At 40.6% G+C, this 14,245-nt stretch overlaps 1 gene segment (V, D, J or C); it reads right to left on the bottom strand.

The window, feature by feature from the left end:
• Nucleotides 1-7,554: 7,554 nt before the first annotated feature.
• On the bottom strand, nucleotides 7,555-8,044 carry LOC134495882 (immunoglobulin heavy variable 3-33-like; the record flags this gene model as incomplete). The annotated part of the segment is given in 2 exon segments: nucleotides 7,555-7,916; nucleotides 7,999-8,044. Coding segments are annotated over 2 exon segments (408 nt in total), but the record flags the coding sequence as incomplete, so codon positions are not given.
• Between the last annotated feature and the right edge of the window lie 6,201 nt (nucleotides 8,045-14,245).

Below are 14,245 nucleotides of genomic sequence, written 5' to 3'. Positions count from 1 at the left end.
GGCATCTCTCGGTTGATAGGTGGTGGGAGGGAGATCTACCAGGTTTCTCCTCCAAGGCAGGAAAACAGCCCAAAATAGAGAGACTCAAGAGGGTTTCAGGGAGAGGAGGTTAGTAATAGACAACATTTGGCTCTCTTGGCTCTGCCTGGCTGAGGGGAAAGAGATTAAGGATTAAGGAAACTGAGTATTTATCAGTGTAGAAGGAATTAGAAAAGAGCAACATGTAGTAAAAAAATAAACTCAGGAGAGTTGGCAATACCAACTACCCAAGGGGACTGAACGGCAAAATAGGTCAAGGAACAATTGTAGGTAATCAATCCATATGTCTACCTCTAATGAAATTTTAACTACCCAATTTGTTCTACTCCCCTGAGATTTCTTTTGTATCCCCTACCAAAGTGCTAACCAGGTTGTTGTTGTTTATTTGTTTAGTCGCTTCCGACTCTTCGTGACTTCGTGGACCAGCCCACGCCAGAGCTTCCTGTCGGTTGTCAACACCCCCAGATCCCCCAGGGACGAGTCCGTCACCTCTAGAATATCATCCATCCATCTTGCCCTTGGTCGGCCCCTCTTCCTTTTGCCTTCCACTCTCCCCAGCATCAGCATCTTCTCCAGGGTGTCCTGTCTTCTCATTATGTGGCCAAAGTATTTCAGTTTTGCCTTTAATATCATTCCCTCAAGTGAGCAGTCTGGCTTTATTTCCTGGAGGATGGACTGGTTTGATCTTCTTGCAGTCCAAGGCACTCTCAGAATTTTCTTCCAACATCCCAGTTCAAAAGCATCGATCTTCCTTCTCTCAGCCTTCCTTATGGTCCAGCTCTCACAGCCATATGTTACTACTTGGAACACCATTGCTTTAACTATGCGGACCTTTGTTGTCAGTGTGATGTCTCTGCTCTTGACTTTTTTATCAAGATTTGTCATTGCTCTTCTCCCAAGGATTAAACGTCTTCTGATTTCCTGACTGCAGTCAGCATCTGTAGTAATCTTTGCACCTAGGAATACAAAGTCTTTCACTGCTTCTACATTTTCTCCCTCTATTTGCCAGTTATCAATCAAGCTGGTTGCCATAATCTTGGTTTTTTTGAGGTTTAGCTGCAAGCCAGCTTTTGCACTTTCTTCTTTCACCTTCATCATAAGGCTCCTCAGTTCCTCTTCACTTTCAGCCGCTAACCAGGTTCCCCACTGCTTATTCCAAGATCAGCTCTGGGCTCCTTCTTGATATGATGGAGATTCATCTGTTGCTTCTCATTCCAATTACACAAACTCAACCTTCTACGACTGAATCAAATGCAGAATTGTTCTGAGGAAGAGAGAGTTTTTGCCAGGCTTCAGACTCACTTCCTCCCACTGTGTCTCCCGCACATTAATAGACTGCTGTGTCCTCCGGCTTCAGGCTGTTCATTTGCAGAAAGAGTTGGCTTTTGGAGTTTTCCCTGGAGACGGTGAAGCGCCCCTTGACTTCGTCTGAGTAGTAAATGCTGGATGTACCCATTGCTGCAACCCATTCCAGCCCTTTCCCTGGAGCCTGTCTCACCCACTCCATCCTGTAGTGCCTTACGGTGAATCCAGAGGCTTGGCAGGAGAGATGGAGGGACTCTCCAGGCCTTTGCACATCCCCTCCAGACTCCACCAACTGGACTTCAGATTGAGCTCCTAAAAAAATAAAGGTGTTTCAGTGAGATCTCCTGAATACAAAAACAGAACATAGAAGGCAATTCTGTAGACAGGGAAGAATTACCTTGGAGGATTTCTGAGAAGGACACCAAGTTTAGCCAGGGGATCATTTTTGGTCTCTGTAACGACTGGAGGGGAATTGGCAGGAAAGGATTCAGGAAAGTGCACAAACTTTCTGTTGGTGGGTGTTGCCTGAAAGGGGAAACCGTGGGGCTCCTTTAAAGGGGAAATTGTGTGTCAATTTGCATATCTGTTGGGAAAAAAGAGGCCCTCAGGGCAATGATCTCATAAATTTCCTTTCAGAAATCTGACACTGGTGATTTTCAACATAACTTTCCAGTCCTATGAAAATGAATGAAATTCATTTTATTGCTGTGGGGACCTAGGAGAAAATGCAGGTTTATATCAAAGTAATTAAAACAAAGTCCTGCAAAATTTCACCACTTCTCAAAAGTCATTCAAGGTAACAGGGAATGAACATGCACTAAGAATTTTGGAAAGACACATGTTAGAGATCGAAAATGCAAAAAAACCCCAGCACATCTGAGTTCTGGAAATTTTTTTCACCTTCCTTTCCCTTTTGAAGCCCCCCCCCCCCCCCCCCAAAGAACTGAATGCTGACCTGGCTATGAGGCACAATTTACCAGCTGGAGCTGAATCAGAGAAATCGCAGGGAGAGAAGAAACAGATGAAGCCTATGGGGTGTTCTTTGCTTATTCGATTGGTTTTTAACTGCACAGTTCTATGGATTTAATATACAGTATTGCTTGTTTTGGGTTATTATTTTGTTTGGTTAAGACTCCCTTAAAAGTAAATTGTCTTTCCATTTGTATATCACTTGGGATAAAAGAGCCCCTCAGTTTTTTTGACTTATACATTCTCTTGCACAGATCTTACACTGGCGATTTTCAACATAACTTTCTAGCCATAAGAACAATTAAGACAAGGTTTTGTTTTGTTTTGTTTTTCACTGTGAGGACACAGGAGAAAAGGCAGATTTACATTAGTGTAATTAAAACAAAGACTTGCAAAATTTCACCACTTCTCAAAAATGATTCAGTGTAACGCACTGAGAATTTTTGAAAGAGACATGTAAGAAGCAGAAAATGCAATTCCTACTGTTTAATAAGTTGTTCCTCAGTTCCAAGTTCCAACACCACATCTGAATTCAGGGAAATTTTTCCACCTTCCTTCCCCTTTGGAAGACACACAGAAGAACTGGATGCTGGCACAATTTATACGTCGGAGCAGAGTGAGAGTAATATTAATAATTTTTCATTTCCCTCCAGGAAACTTTCTGATTGGACACCTATAACAAAAGAGTCCTAAAGGTCTCACTAGAGGGCTGATATCTTCTTCTCAGGTAGCATATACACAAAATAAATCCCTCTGTTACGGAAGTAGAGGAAACAAACTGGAGCAAAAGGATTGCATTTATCTTTGTCCTTTCATTCCACCTGCTATGCTCTATTGTAGATGGCTGGAAAATGGACACAGAAACACAAAGGTTAATTTTATAATGAATTAGATCTTGGTGAAATACATTATATCCCCCAGTCAGATATACATTAGGTTTTCAAAAGCATTTGTTTTCCTATCTGGAGACACTTATTGTTTTGTCCTAACAGGCAAGGATGATTGGGAGATTATGGGAGGTAAAAGAGTGTGGGAACTTCCGGGGAAGAAATGGCAAACTGAGGACCACAGTGGAGTGAATAGTGGGCGTGTAGACCGACTCTTCATAATTCCTCTCTGGATAAGGAGACGACTTGAGATCACCCATATGTCCTCCAGACAGGGGCTCCTCATGAGGAGGCCACAACACAGCAGTCTCCAGCAGGTTTAGCCCTCTGGGAGAAAAGGGAATTGCCATCATTTTGCTCAAGCCACAGATGGCACCTTTGAAAGGACACCCAGTGTTCCCTAGTGTAAAATTGGTGATCATTACAGATGGTCTAAGGGTACAGATGGATCTGAAATAAGAGTTTGGAATTAATTATCAGAACCTTCCCCATAGGAAATTTTTAAAATTATTGTAAAATTTTCTCTTGTAGAGGGAGCTGTAATTGCATTGAGTTTTCATCCAAAAATGGTGGAAATGATCAGCCTCAGAAGTGTCATCCCCTCTGAATACACCCTTTCTACTGAGTCCATATTCAGGGGGATTTTGCAGACCATCGGTGCCCCCAAGTAGAAAACTAGAGAAGATGAGGCAAAAGGCTTAACCCTCTGAGGAGATGCCTGTATTCTAATCAGGGAAGGGAGATAGGAAGAAGTTACTGAGCTCCAGAAGACCAAAACAGGTCCAGTGAGAGAGGTGGGGAAAGAATCAGGGCTTGTATGAATTAGGGCTGTGTAATAATTACATTATTACAGCAACAAATTTTGCTGCTGACAACAAAGGAAATAGAAATGAAATTAAGGTATGCAAAACAAAGAGACTTTGAATTTGCTAATAAACCAGGAAAATGGCTGGCTTATAAAATAAGGAATGATAGGGAGAAGAAAATGATTATTAAAATCAGGGAAAATGATGAAGACTTAATTGATAATAAAAGAATCAAAAAAACATTTTATATATTTTTTTTCACACTTATATGAAAAACAAGAAATTTCATTAGATAAAATTGAGGAATATTTTAATAAGCAAAATCTCCCCAAACTCTCACAAACTCAAGAAGTAGTAATTAACAGTCCAATATCAAATCAGGACATAAAAGAAGCTATAAAGAAACTCAAAATACGAAAAACACTGGGACCTGATGGTATATCGACAGGATACTACAAACACTTTATAGAACAAATTATAAACCCATTTAGAGATTTATTGAATTTGATTATATATGGATCAAAATACCAGAGACATGGACTGAAGATAATATAACACTTATGCCAAAGGAAGGACAAGACCCAACTCTAACCAAAAATTATAGACCAGTATCAGTGTTAAATAATGACTACAATTTTTTTACTTCAATATTAGCAGAAAGATTAAAAACAATTCTACAAGAAATTATTGATCAAGATCAAAGTGGTTTTCTGACAAAAAGACAATTGAAAGTTAATCTATGACCCGTGATCAACATTTTGGAATATGCACAACTTCATAATGAATGCCAAATAGCTTCAATATTTTTAGATGCTGAAAAAGCATTTGACAATCTGACCTGGTGTTTTATGATTAAAATTTTAGAGAAAATGAAATTTGGGACATCATTTGTGAAAGGGATTGAAGCAACTTACAGAACACAAAGAGCTAACATTATACTGAATGACGACTTGAGAGATAATTGCAAAATAGAAAAAGGAATGAGACAGGGATGGCCCCTATCACCTCTCTTATTTATTCTACTCCTAGAAGTCCTGAATAGAGATATAAGAGGGGATGGTCAAATAAAAGGAGTAAAAATTAGAAAAAAACACATTTATAAATTAAAATGATTTGAAGATGACCTAGTATTCATATTACAAAATCCCATAGATTCTATAAAACATTTGTTGAAGAAATTAAAGGAATTTGGAGAGTGGCAGGATTTAAGGTAATTAAACAAAAAGAAAAATGTTGAGTAAAAACATGACTCAAAACAAGAAATTTTAATAACTAAATCAGGTTTTACAATCGAAAAAAAGATTAGATACTTAGGAGTAATATTATCAACAAATAATAATATATTATTTCATAAGAATTATGGGAAAATTTGGAAGGAAATAAAAATTGATAGGGAAAGATGGGGAAAATTCCAACTATCTTTGCTCGGAGAGATATCCGTAATGAAAATGAATGTAATACCGAAGATGCTATTTCTTTTCCAAACGTCACCAATCCTAATCAATGAAAAAATATTTAAAGTATGGCAAAAAGATATCTCAAATTTTATTTGGCAAGGAAAAAAAGGGAATTCAATTTAAATTATTACCAGATGCTAAAGAAAGAGGACGGTTGGGGTTACCAGATCTTAAATTGTTCTTTGAAGCTTGTTGCTTTCTGTGGATAAGAGAATGGTTAACGTTAGAAAATCAAAACCTTCTACAGCGAGAGGGACATGAACTCAGATGTCGGTGGCTGCATCTATTTGAAATGAAAAAGTAAAAATGAACAAAGAATTGAGAAATGACACTATTAGAAAAGTATTATTGAGGGTTTGAGATAAATACAACAGTAGTTCATTACAAAACATACCAATGTGGATATCACCACAAGAAGCTTTTGCAAGGAGGGAAAGTTCAGATGATTAGACAAATTGGTTAATATAAAAAGATATAATCAAATATGAACAAGATACACCTGTGCTAAAAACGAGAGAAGAAATAGAAGGAGAAGGACATCGGTGTCATTGGTTCACATATATGCAGTTATCTGAACAATTTAAATGAGATTAAAAAATATATAAATTTAAAAAAGAAAAAAAACATAGATCGAAAAACAGTTATATATAAATAATGAGCATATTATGACAAAGATGTAGAAAATATTATTACAATTAAATCAAGAAGATGAACAGGTCAAAGAGTGTATAATTAATTGGGCAAGAAATTTTGGATATATTTTATTAGAGAACTGGGAAAAAATGTGGACAAAGGGATTAAAATTTACTTTGTGTTACCATTTATAGGAAAACTTGTATAAAATGAGGTACAGATGGAATCTAACCCCACAAAAATATGCAAAATTGTATAAAAACGTTTCTAATGTATGTTGTAAATGTTCACAAAGGGAAGGGACATTTTACAAATCACTTTGCCTTCTCCCAGTTGGAATGCAAGAAATACATGAAAACAAAGGGACAATCTTCTATCCTCCCTAAATTTATATATAATTTTGGATAAAGGAGATACACTATCCATTCACGTAATATGGATTTTTTTTAAAGAATTTTGAAATTGTGGGCAATTCCTTATAGGAGTCAAGACAGGCGTGTTGAATAAATCTTACCTAAGATATAGAGCAAGGTTACATTTTATAAATAAAAACCAAGCATTGCCATGTGGAAGTTCCGGTGTTGATTTTAATAAATCACAGATCAAAAACTACAAGGTGAGACAAGAGGAGTTATTTCGATATTCTTGTCCATTTAATTTTCACGTTGAGCAAAGAGGCTGAGCGATTCCAACCTTTCTCCCACCCGGAAGTTACTGGGAAGGACGGCAGGTGGGGAGGCAATTTTCCTGAACCACCTAGAACATGACTTTCCCTTCAACTGACTCGAAACCCCCGATCTACGTTCCTTTGCTATTCTAAGTATTATAACAGGACCGCAATTAGGCTACCCTTGGCCTGAGGTTTTTAGGCCTTATTTTCTGATTTCCGCCCCATCCCTTGGTGTCAGACCACACCACACTCTGGCAGGCCTTGCAGCATCCTGAATTTATTACTACATTTCGACTGCTAGCAGAGGAAAATGACTTTAAACGTATTTAAACTTTCAAATGCCTATATGTTTGTGCATGCGTTCATGTGTGTGTGTCTTTTTGTGTGTACATATGTGTAGTACATCTATGGATAGAGGGAGAGAGGATATATAGACACAGAAACAAATGCACCCAAAGAGGGAGAGGGGCAGATCTGCATCTCAAGAAAGAGTAAATGAGGGTTGAACTTCAAAACCCATAAAAGAATGAAGAGTTCTAATTACTGAATCAATTCTGTATTTACTGATACTTTTTGAGAGCAGAACTTGAGAACAATTTCCCTCTGCTCTTTTTCAGGAGGGTACTGAGATTTCCCATTTTCTTCCTATCCAAAAGGAGAACAGCTCCCACAATGCCCAGGCCAGGATCAGCTGTTGGTCCCTCTTGGGACTCAGGGAGCTTTCTCAGGTCCCTCTCAAGTCTCCTGGGAAAATTCAGCCTTCTGGGGCTGAGCTGACTTGCAGAGCTGCTCTGAGGAAGGGAAGGTTTTTGCCAGGCTTCAGACTCACTTCCTCTCACTGTGTGTCTTGCACAGTAATAGACTGCTGAGTCCTCCAGCTTCAGGCTGCTCATTTGCAGGTAGACTTGGCTTTTGGAGTTGTCCCTGGAGATGGTGAAGCGTCCCTTCACAGACTCTGCATAGTACTGCTTACCGGAATTGGTCCATATGAGTGCGACCCATTCCAGCCCTTTTCCAGGTGCCTGTCTCACCCAGCTCATGTCATAGCTGCTGAAGGTGAAGCCGGAGCCTTGGCATGAGAGACGGAGGGACTCTCCAGGCCTCCTCATGTCCCCTCCGGACTCCACCAACTGGGCCTCTGACAGGACACCTGAAATAAAAGTTGTTTTAATGAGCTCTCCTTTATGCAAGAATTAAAATGTAAAGAACCTGAATAGGAGGGAACCAATTACCTCTGAGGATTGCTAGGAAGGAAACCAAATTCAGCCACAGGATCATTTTTGCTCCCGTTAAAGATTAGAGGGGACTTGACAGGAAAGGATTCAGGAAAGGGCACAAACTTTGTGTTGGTGGGTGTAGCCTGAAAAGAGAAACCCTGGGGCTCCTTTAAAGGGGAAATTGTGGCCTGATTTACATATTGCAGTTCGAAAACATGCAAACATAATAGGTACCGCTTCGGCGGGAAGGTAACGGCATTCCGTGCAGTCATGCTGGCCACATGACCACGGACGGGTCTGAGGACAACGCCGGCTCCAAGGCTTAGAAATGGAGATGAGCACCGCACCCTATAGGATACGACTGGACTTTTCGTCAAGGGAAACCTTTACCTTTACTTTACATATTGCTCAGCATAAAAGAGCCCCTCGGGGCATTGAGGTATACATTTATTTCAATACACCTTTCACACACAGGACATAGAAGAAAGGGCAGCTTTACACTGGAATAATTAAAGCTTCTGACAGAAGCTCCTGATTTCAAGTAAGGGTTTTAAGGTGACAGAAAGAAATCAGGCATTGAAATTTCCTCAAATAGCCATGCTACAGTCCGTGAATAAAGAGGATGGCACATCGGAGTTCAAAATGGTTGCTCCACCGTTGTTCCCTTGACCACGTTCTTTGGAAGAAACCAAAATTAAGTCAATGCAGACCAAGCCATAAACATCCAGGTCTCAAAGTTGGAATATAAATAATTGGAAGGCTGTATAATGTTTCTTATTGGTTTGATTTTTAACTCAGCAACCGTACTGATTACAAATATTGGTGTTTTTGGGGGTTGCCATTTTTATGATCTTCTTAAGTGTTATTAGCTGCCCAGACTTGATTCATAAAAATACTAATAAAAATGCCTCTCCTACACTTAGTCCGTGGACTGAGAAACACAAATAAATGACTTTTCATTTTCCAAACAATTCAGTTTGTTCTATATTTAGCAAAGCACATCTGTTCTCATCTCAGATGTGGCTTCCTTGTGAGGAATGTAATCTCTTGGGAAGTTAAATTTCTTTGAATTGCCTTCAGTGATATCTTAGGAAGATAAGAGTAAAAGTAATGATGCCTCCGAAGTGATACAAGGCCTGTAGACCCTTCCTTTGCTCCCCCCCTCCCCCACCCCACACATATGGAAAGAGATTCCGTGTGACAACACTGCCCCCTGGTGGAAAACCTGAGGAGGGGAGGCATCTCCATAACTTTCCCTGGAGAATCTTGCATTAAGACATGGTAATTAGGGCTCCAATGAAATGAAAGAGCTCCAGGGAACATAAGACCTTTTAGGGAGTAATCCAAAGCTGCTCTTTGGTAATATGATAGTAAATTCCTTTCGATGGCTTATTCTATGAGATATTGTATTTTCTTGAGGTCGTGTTTTCTTATTTTTTTTCTCCTAAACGTCATGAAATCATGTAAAAACAACTTGGGAAGGACCACCTCGGTCCTCTAGTACAAACCATCCCTAACTGGTGGGAAGCCAGACCCTCTCTGCAGACCTCCAACCAAAAGAGGCTGTTCCAGCCAGATTAAAGCAGGTCCCCCTCGTTCTTCCCTCAACCTTGCTTTACTTTTGGCAGACCGGGTTGGACGGGCTTCTCATTGGTCAAAATCTGCTCTGTACCAGTTCTGTATTCTCTCTGATAAGACAATAATTCATAAAACTCTTGTCCTTCTTCTACCATTCATTCATGGTGGATGACTGTGGTTTTGCTAAATATGGGACTTATTTGTTGAGAGTCTGTGGATTGGATTGATGCAAGTCCACAATCCAATGTGGCAAAATATTCAGACTTTCTTATAAGTCTTCCTGACATTGGAGGAACAGAGGATGGTTATGGAAATAGGACAGAAAAGGGAAAAGTTGGGAGGATATTAAAAGAAAACTACAAAAGTTGGGAGTGTGCTGGCAGAGCCCATAAATGAACAGGCTGTTTGCAGGGCAACCCCAGGAGGAAGAGAGAAAAAGAAAGAAAGAAAGAAAGAAAGAAAGAAAGAAAGAAAGAAAGAAAGAAAGAAAGAAAGAAAGAAAGAAAGACAAAGAAAGATGAAATGCCTTGTTTTTAGCTCAAGGTTTGCGGCCCCAAAGTGGGGGAGGCAGGGGGAGTTCTCGGAAGATTGGGTCGAGGAGGTATTCCATGGAATGGAGGGCTTGGGAAACAAAGGTGACAGGCAGGGTGCAGGCTGGACCCTGATCAAAGAAGTGACATTAGAGAAGAGAACACACCGCGCGGAAAGGGCCTGGAGAGACGCAGGCTCTGTGGGGAGGGGAGTTGAGTTAAATCACAATAGGGCAGTTGAGTGTGGATTGTCTCCAATAGGCATGGGAGCAGCTAGATTCATCTTGATGGGAGCTATCGCCGTTTTAATAAAGCATTCCTTTCTCCTGGCTGAGAGGCAGGGAGGAAGAGCTTCTGTGTTCCTGCAGGGCTGTGATGGATTGCATGTGGCAACAGCCTGTTGAGGCATTGGTGTGCGGTTTTCTCTTTGAGAGCATTTGTTTGTCTGAATGTGCACGTACATGTAAGGTTGAGAAACTGTTTTGAGTTGTGAAAAGAGAGTTGAGAGATTGTGTGAGTCTATTCCTTAGGAGGCTGCAGGTTCTGGCCATGCCTGCATCCACCATTTATTCTGGTTTTGTGTGTGTGTGTTGTGATTTGTGTAATTTAAATGCATATGATGGGAACGTTGAAAGGTTTTTGTCAATCCTTTCCCATTTGTTTTTTTTGTTTTTTTGTTCTTTAATTGTTTGAGGATTATGTGTGTTTCATTATTTGCCCAGTCTCACCCAAACTCCCCCCTTCAGTCTGCCTCTTGCCTGCTTGTTACAGGCTTGAGGATCCAGATGAGGGGACAGAAGGGTGACAGAGGGGAGGGGCAGTGTTTTTACAGAAGATCCTTTACTCCCCCATCTTTTTGGATTCTTCCTTTTATAATACCTTTACACACATCAGAGACAATCCTTTAAGTTTCTCTTTCAGCAGCTGCTGCTGTAGAAGGAAATGATTACCCTCTTGTGAAAAGGGGGGGGAATGTGGGCAGTTTCAGAGAAGCAATGACTCAGAGAGGGGGGGGGAACCCCTTTGCTCTCACAGCTTCACTCTGCTCTGCCCCTGGCATTCCAGTTTTAGAAAAGTGTGTGTGTTTTTATAAATTTTATATGGATTAAATTTTAATCCCTCCTCAACATGGCACATGATGATAAAAACAGGAGAGGGAGAGAGGAAAAATTTTGGACAATGTATGGTTTTAGTAGAGCTTCCATGGACTGGTATGATCTATCTGAATTTTGCTTTTGTTTTTTGTTTTTGTTTCTGTTTTAACAATTTTGGCTATGGAAACAGTCCACACACTAGATAAACTCTTATGTCAATGCTTTCTTGTTTTTCTAGTTTTACAAGTTTTGATTTTAGGGAAGTTATTGGGGAATTAAATATTGGCAATTGAAGTATAATATTGTTTTTATTGAAAAAGAATGACTTTAAGTCATTATATATATATTAAAATTAGAGGTTTGGCTATAAAAGTTTTGACCCAATTTTGGGGGTTTTGAAAAAGACTTGTTGTTTAAGCAATGGGGTCAGGTGGCGACGAGATGGCCAGCCTACTTACTTAGGGTGGTATTTTGCTAGGGCAGGAAAATTAGTTTTATCCAAAGTAGTGCTTAGATATATCCAAAACTACACCTACCAATCTAGTCACATGGGACAAATGCTTTAGGGGATTGCGTGTCTAGAATATTTCTTTGTCCTGGAATCTTTTTGAAAGCCAAACAGGTGTGTGTGAGAGATGTGTGGTATGCCAAAAGGGCAACCCAAAGACCAACCAAGTTCAACTCCAGGGGAACCTCCAAAGGGGGGTGGCCCTGGGGTGAACTGTTTCTTAGAATGGGTGAAAGGCTTTCTTTATAGGCTGAAAAGACACTTGGAGGGGCTAGGACCAAAGGCAGCATTAACATGGACACAGGCCTTTTTAGTGACAATACTAAGTCTCTGGATTGCTCCTAAGAAAAGACTAGGAGTCAGTCCCTTTGAGATGGGTGACTCTATCTTGGAATTCTTACTGGAGAAGTAGGAGACATGCATGCCATGGGGAAGAAATTTGTCTGCAAGTATTTGAAACAGTTATCTGTGCAAGTCTTGTCCTTGTCTCCCTATCTACAGGAACACAGAGTCCAACTGTTGGAACAGCAGACGCATCCTTTTAAGCCTGGAAATCGAGTCAAACCAGATGGAGGGGAGTCGGCAACTGAGTTGGGAGAAACCCTAAAGAAGACACTGGTGTTGCCAAATATTGCTGGACACTGGACTGTGCAGCCCCAGGAAGACCAAGAAATAGGGTGCACCATGCGCCTGGACTTTTTTCTAATACCTTGTAGTTTTGATGACCATAATAGTCCCTGGACCTGGAAAAGAGAGTCACAGGCTTCAAGGGAAGCCTTGAAGATGTACTCAATTTAGAACAATAGGGAATTTATATTTTCATATGAAAAGGGATTAGGATACAATTCTGAAATCCAGCCTACCTGTAGTATGGAACTACGGTTAATCCACTGGTTTGGATTTGTTAGCCTTATAGGCTGGTGCCTGAGTCACGGGTGGACTGATAAACAACTATTAAATGGGGGGGGGGGCGTGCTTTAAAACCCAGAAGGAATAAGAGGGATGCACCAGGAGGATCATAAGACAATGAAGTGTGTGTAGACGGGGTGGGAGTGCCTAGGGGAGTGCCGGATGAGTTCAGGGCTAGAGGCCAAATTTTGGCGGGATTTGAATCCTTTCTGTTTTGGTGGGTGATGGTCGACAGGGATATGGATTGGATCAATTACATCTATTGTGGCCAACAGGGGTTCATGAACTGTACCGGAGATGTTGTGAAGTGTATTGCAGAACGGTTGGATGCCACTAGTGGGGTGGCCTGGGAGAGTGGAATGGCATTGGATGTGCTGTTGGTGAAGAAAGGGGGGGATTGTAAGATATGGAAAAATACAATTTGTAAACAAATAATGAAGATCTATATATTTATAGCCATATAAGGCAATATCATATAGATCGTGGTTGGGGGAGATTTTAAGGTGTAAATACTAATATTAGCTAATAGCAAGGGAGCAAAGGGAAAGCAATCACCAACAGTATCTCTCTATTAGCAAAAAGGGAGGCTACCTCACAAGTCCTGGCCATGTGAGAATATCAGTCTATCCCCGATGATGACCTTAGTGAAAGTAATCTGCCCTGAAAAGGCAGAATACTTTCAAAGGGGGGAATGAGGTGGAACTGGGGTCAAGGAAACAACAAGAAACAAAGCCCTTTCATCTGGCAATTATCTGTTGCAAGTAAACTATCTGTTGCAAGGGTGGTATGTGCGAAGAAGCCAGACAGGGAGATAAGAACCAGGAATGTATGTGGATATTGTAGCAATCAAAGGAACAAAGAAAAGGACAGAAAGCCCTCCAGCCTCCCTTTGGGCTTGTTTCAGGTTTGTTTTTAAGAATATATCATATATCTTGAGGCTGACACTTATCCTATGCTGAGTACTCACCCGGTGGGGGGGGGGGTATAAAAGAGGTAGGACCCCGAAACTTCGGGGCTCAGAATTTGAAGCTTGAGCTTGTCTGAACCTGTGCGCACATTAAACTCTTTTCCTGGATAAAGACCCGAGCGTCCTAGTCTTCATTTCTACAACAACACCACACCACACTCTTGCAGGCCTTGCAGCATCCTGAATTTATTACTACATTTCGACTGCTAGCAGAGGAAAATGATTTTATACGTATTTAAACTTTCAAATGCCTATATGTGTGTGCATGCGTTCATGTGTGTGTGTCTTTTTGGGTGTACATATATGTAGTACATCTATGGATAGAGGGAGAGAGGATATATAGACACAGAAACAAATGCACATAAAGAGGGAGAGGGGAAGATCTGCGTCTCAAGAAAGAGTAAATGAGGCTTGAACTTCAAAACCAATAAAAGAATGAAGAGTTCTAATTACAGAATCAATTCTGTATTTCCTGATACTATTTGAGAGCAGAACTTAAGAACAATTTCCCTCAGCTGTCATTCAGGAGGGTATTGAGATTTGCCATTTTCTTCCTATCGAAATGGAAAACAGATCCCAGAATGCCCAGGCCAAGATCGGCTCTTCCTTCCTCTTGGCACTCAGGCAGCTTTCTCAGGTCCCTCTCAAGTCTCCTGGGAAAATGCAGCCTTCTGGG

Source organism: Candoia aspera, chromosome 4 (assembly GCF_035149785.1).
Source record: "Candoia aspera isolate rCanAsp1 chromosome 4, rCanAsp1.hap2, whole genome shotgun sequence".
NCBI lineage: Eukaryota > Metazoa > Chordata > Lepidosauria > Squamata > Boidae > Candoia > Candoia aspera.
This window is presented reverse-complemented; position numbering and strand designations above follow the sequence as displayed.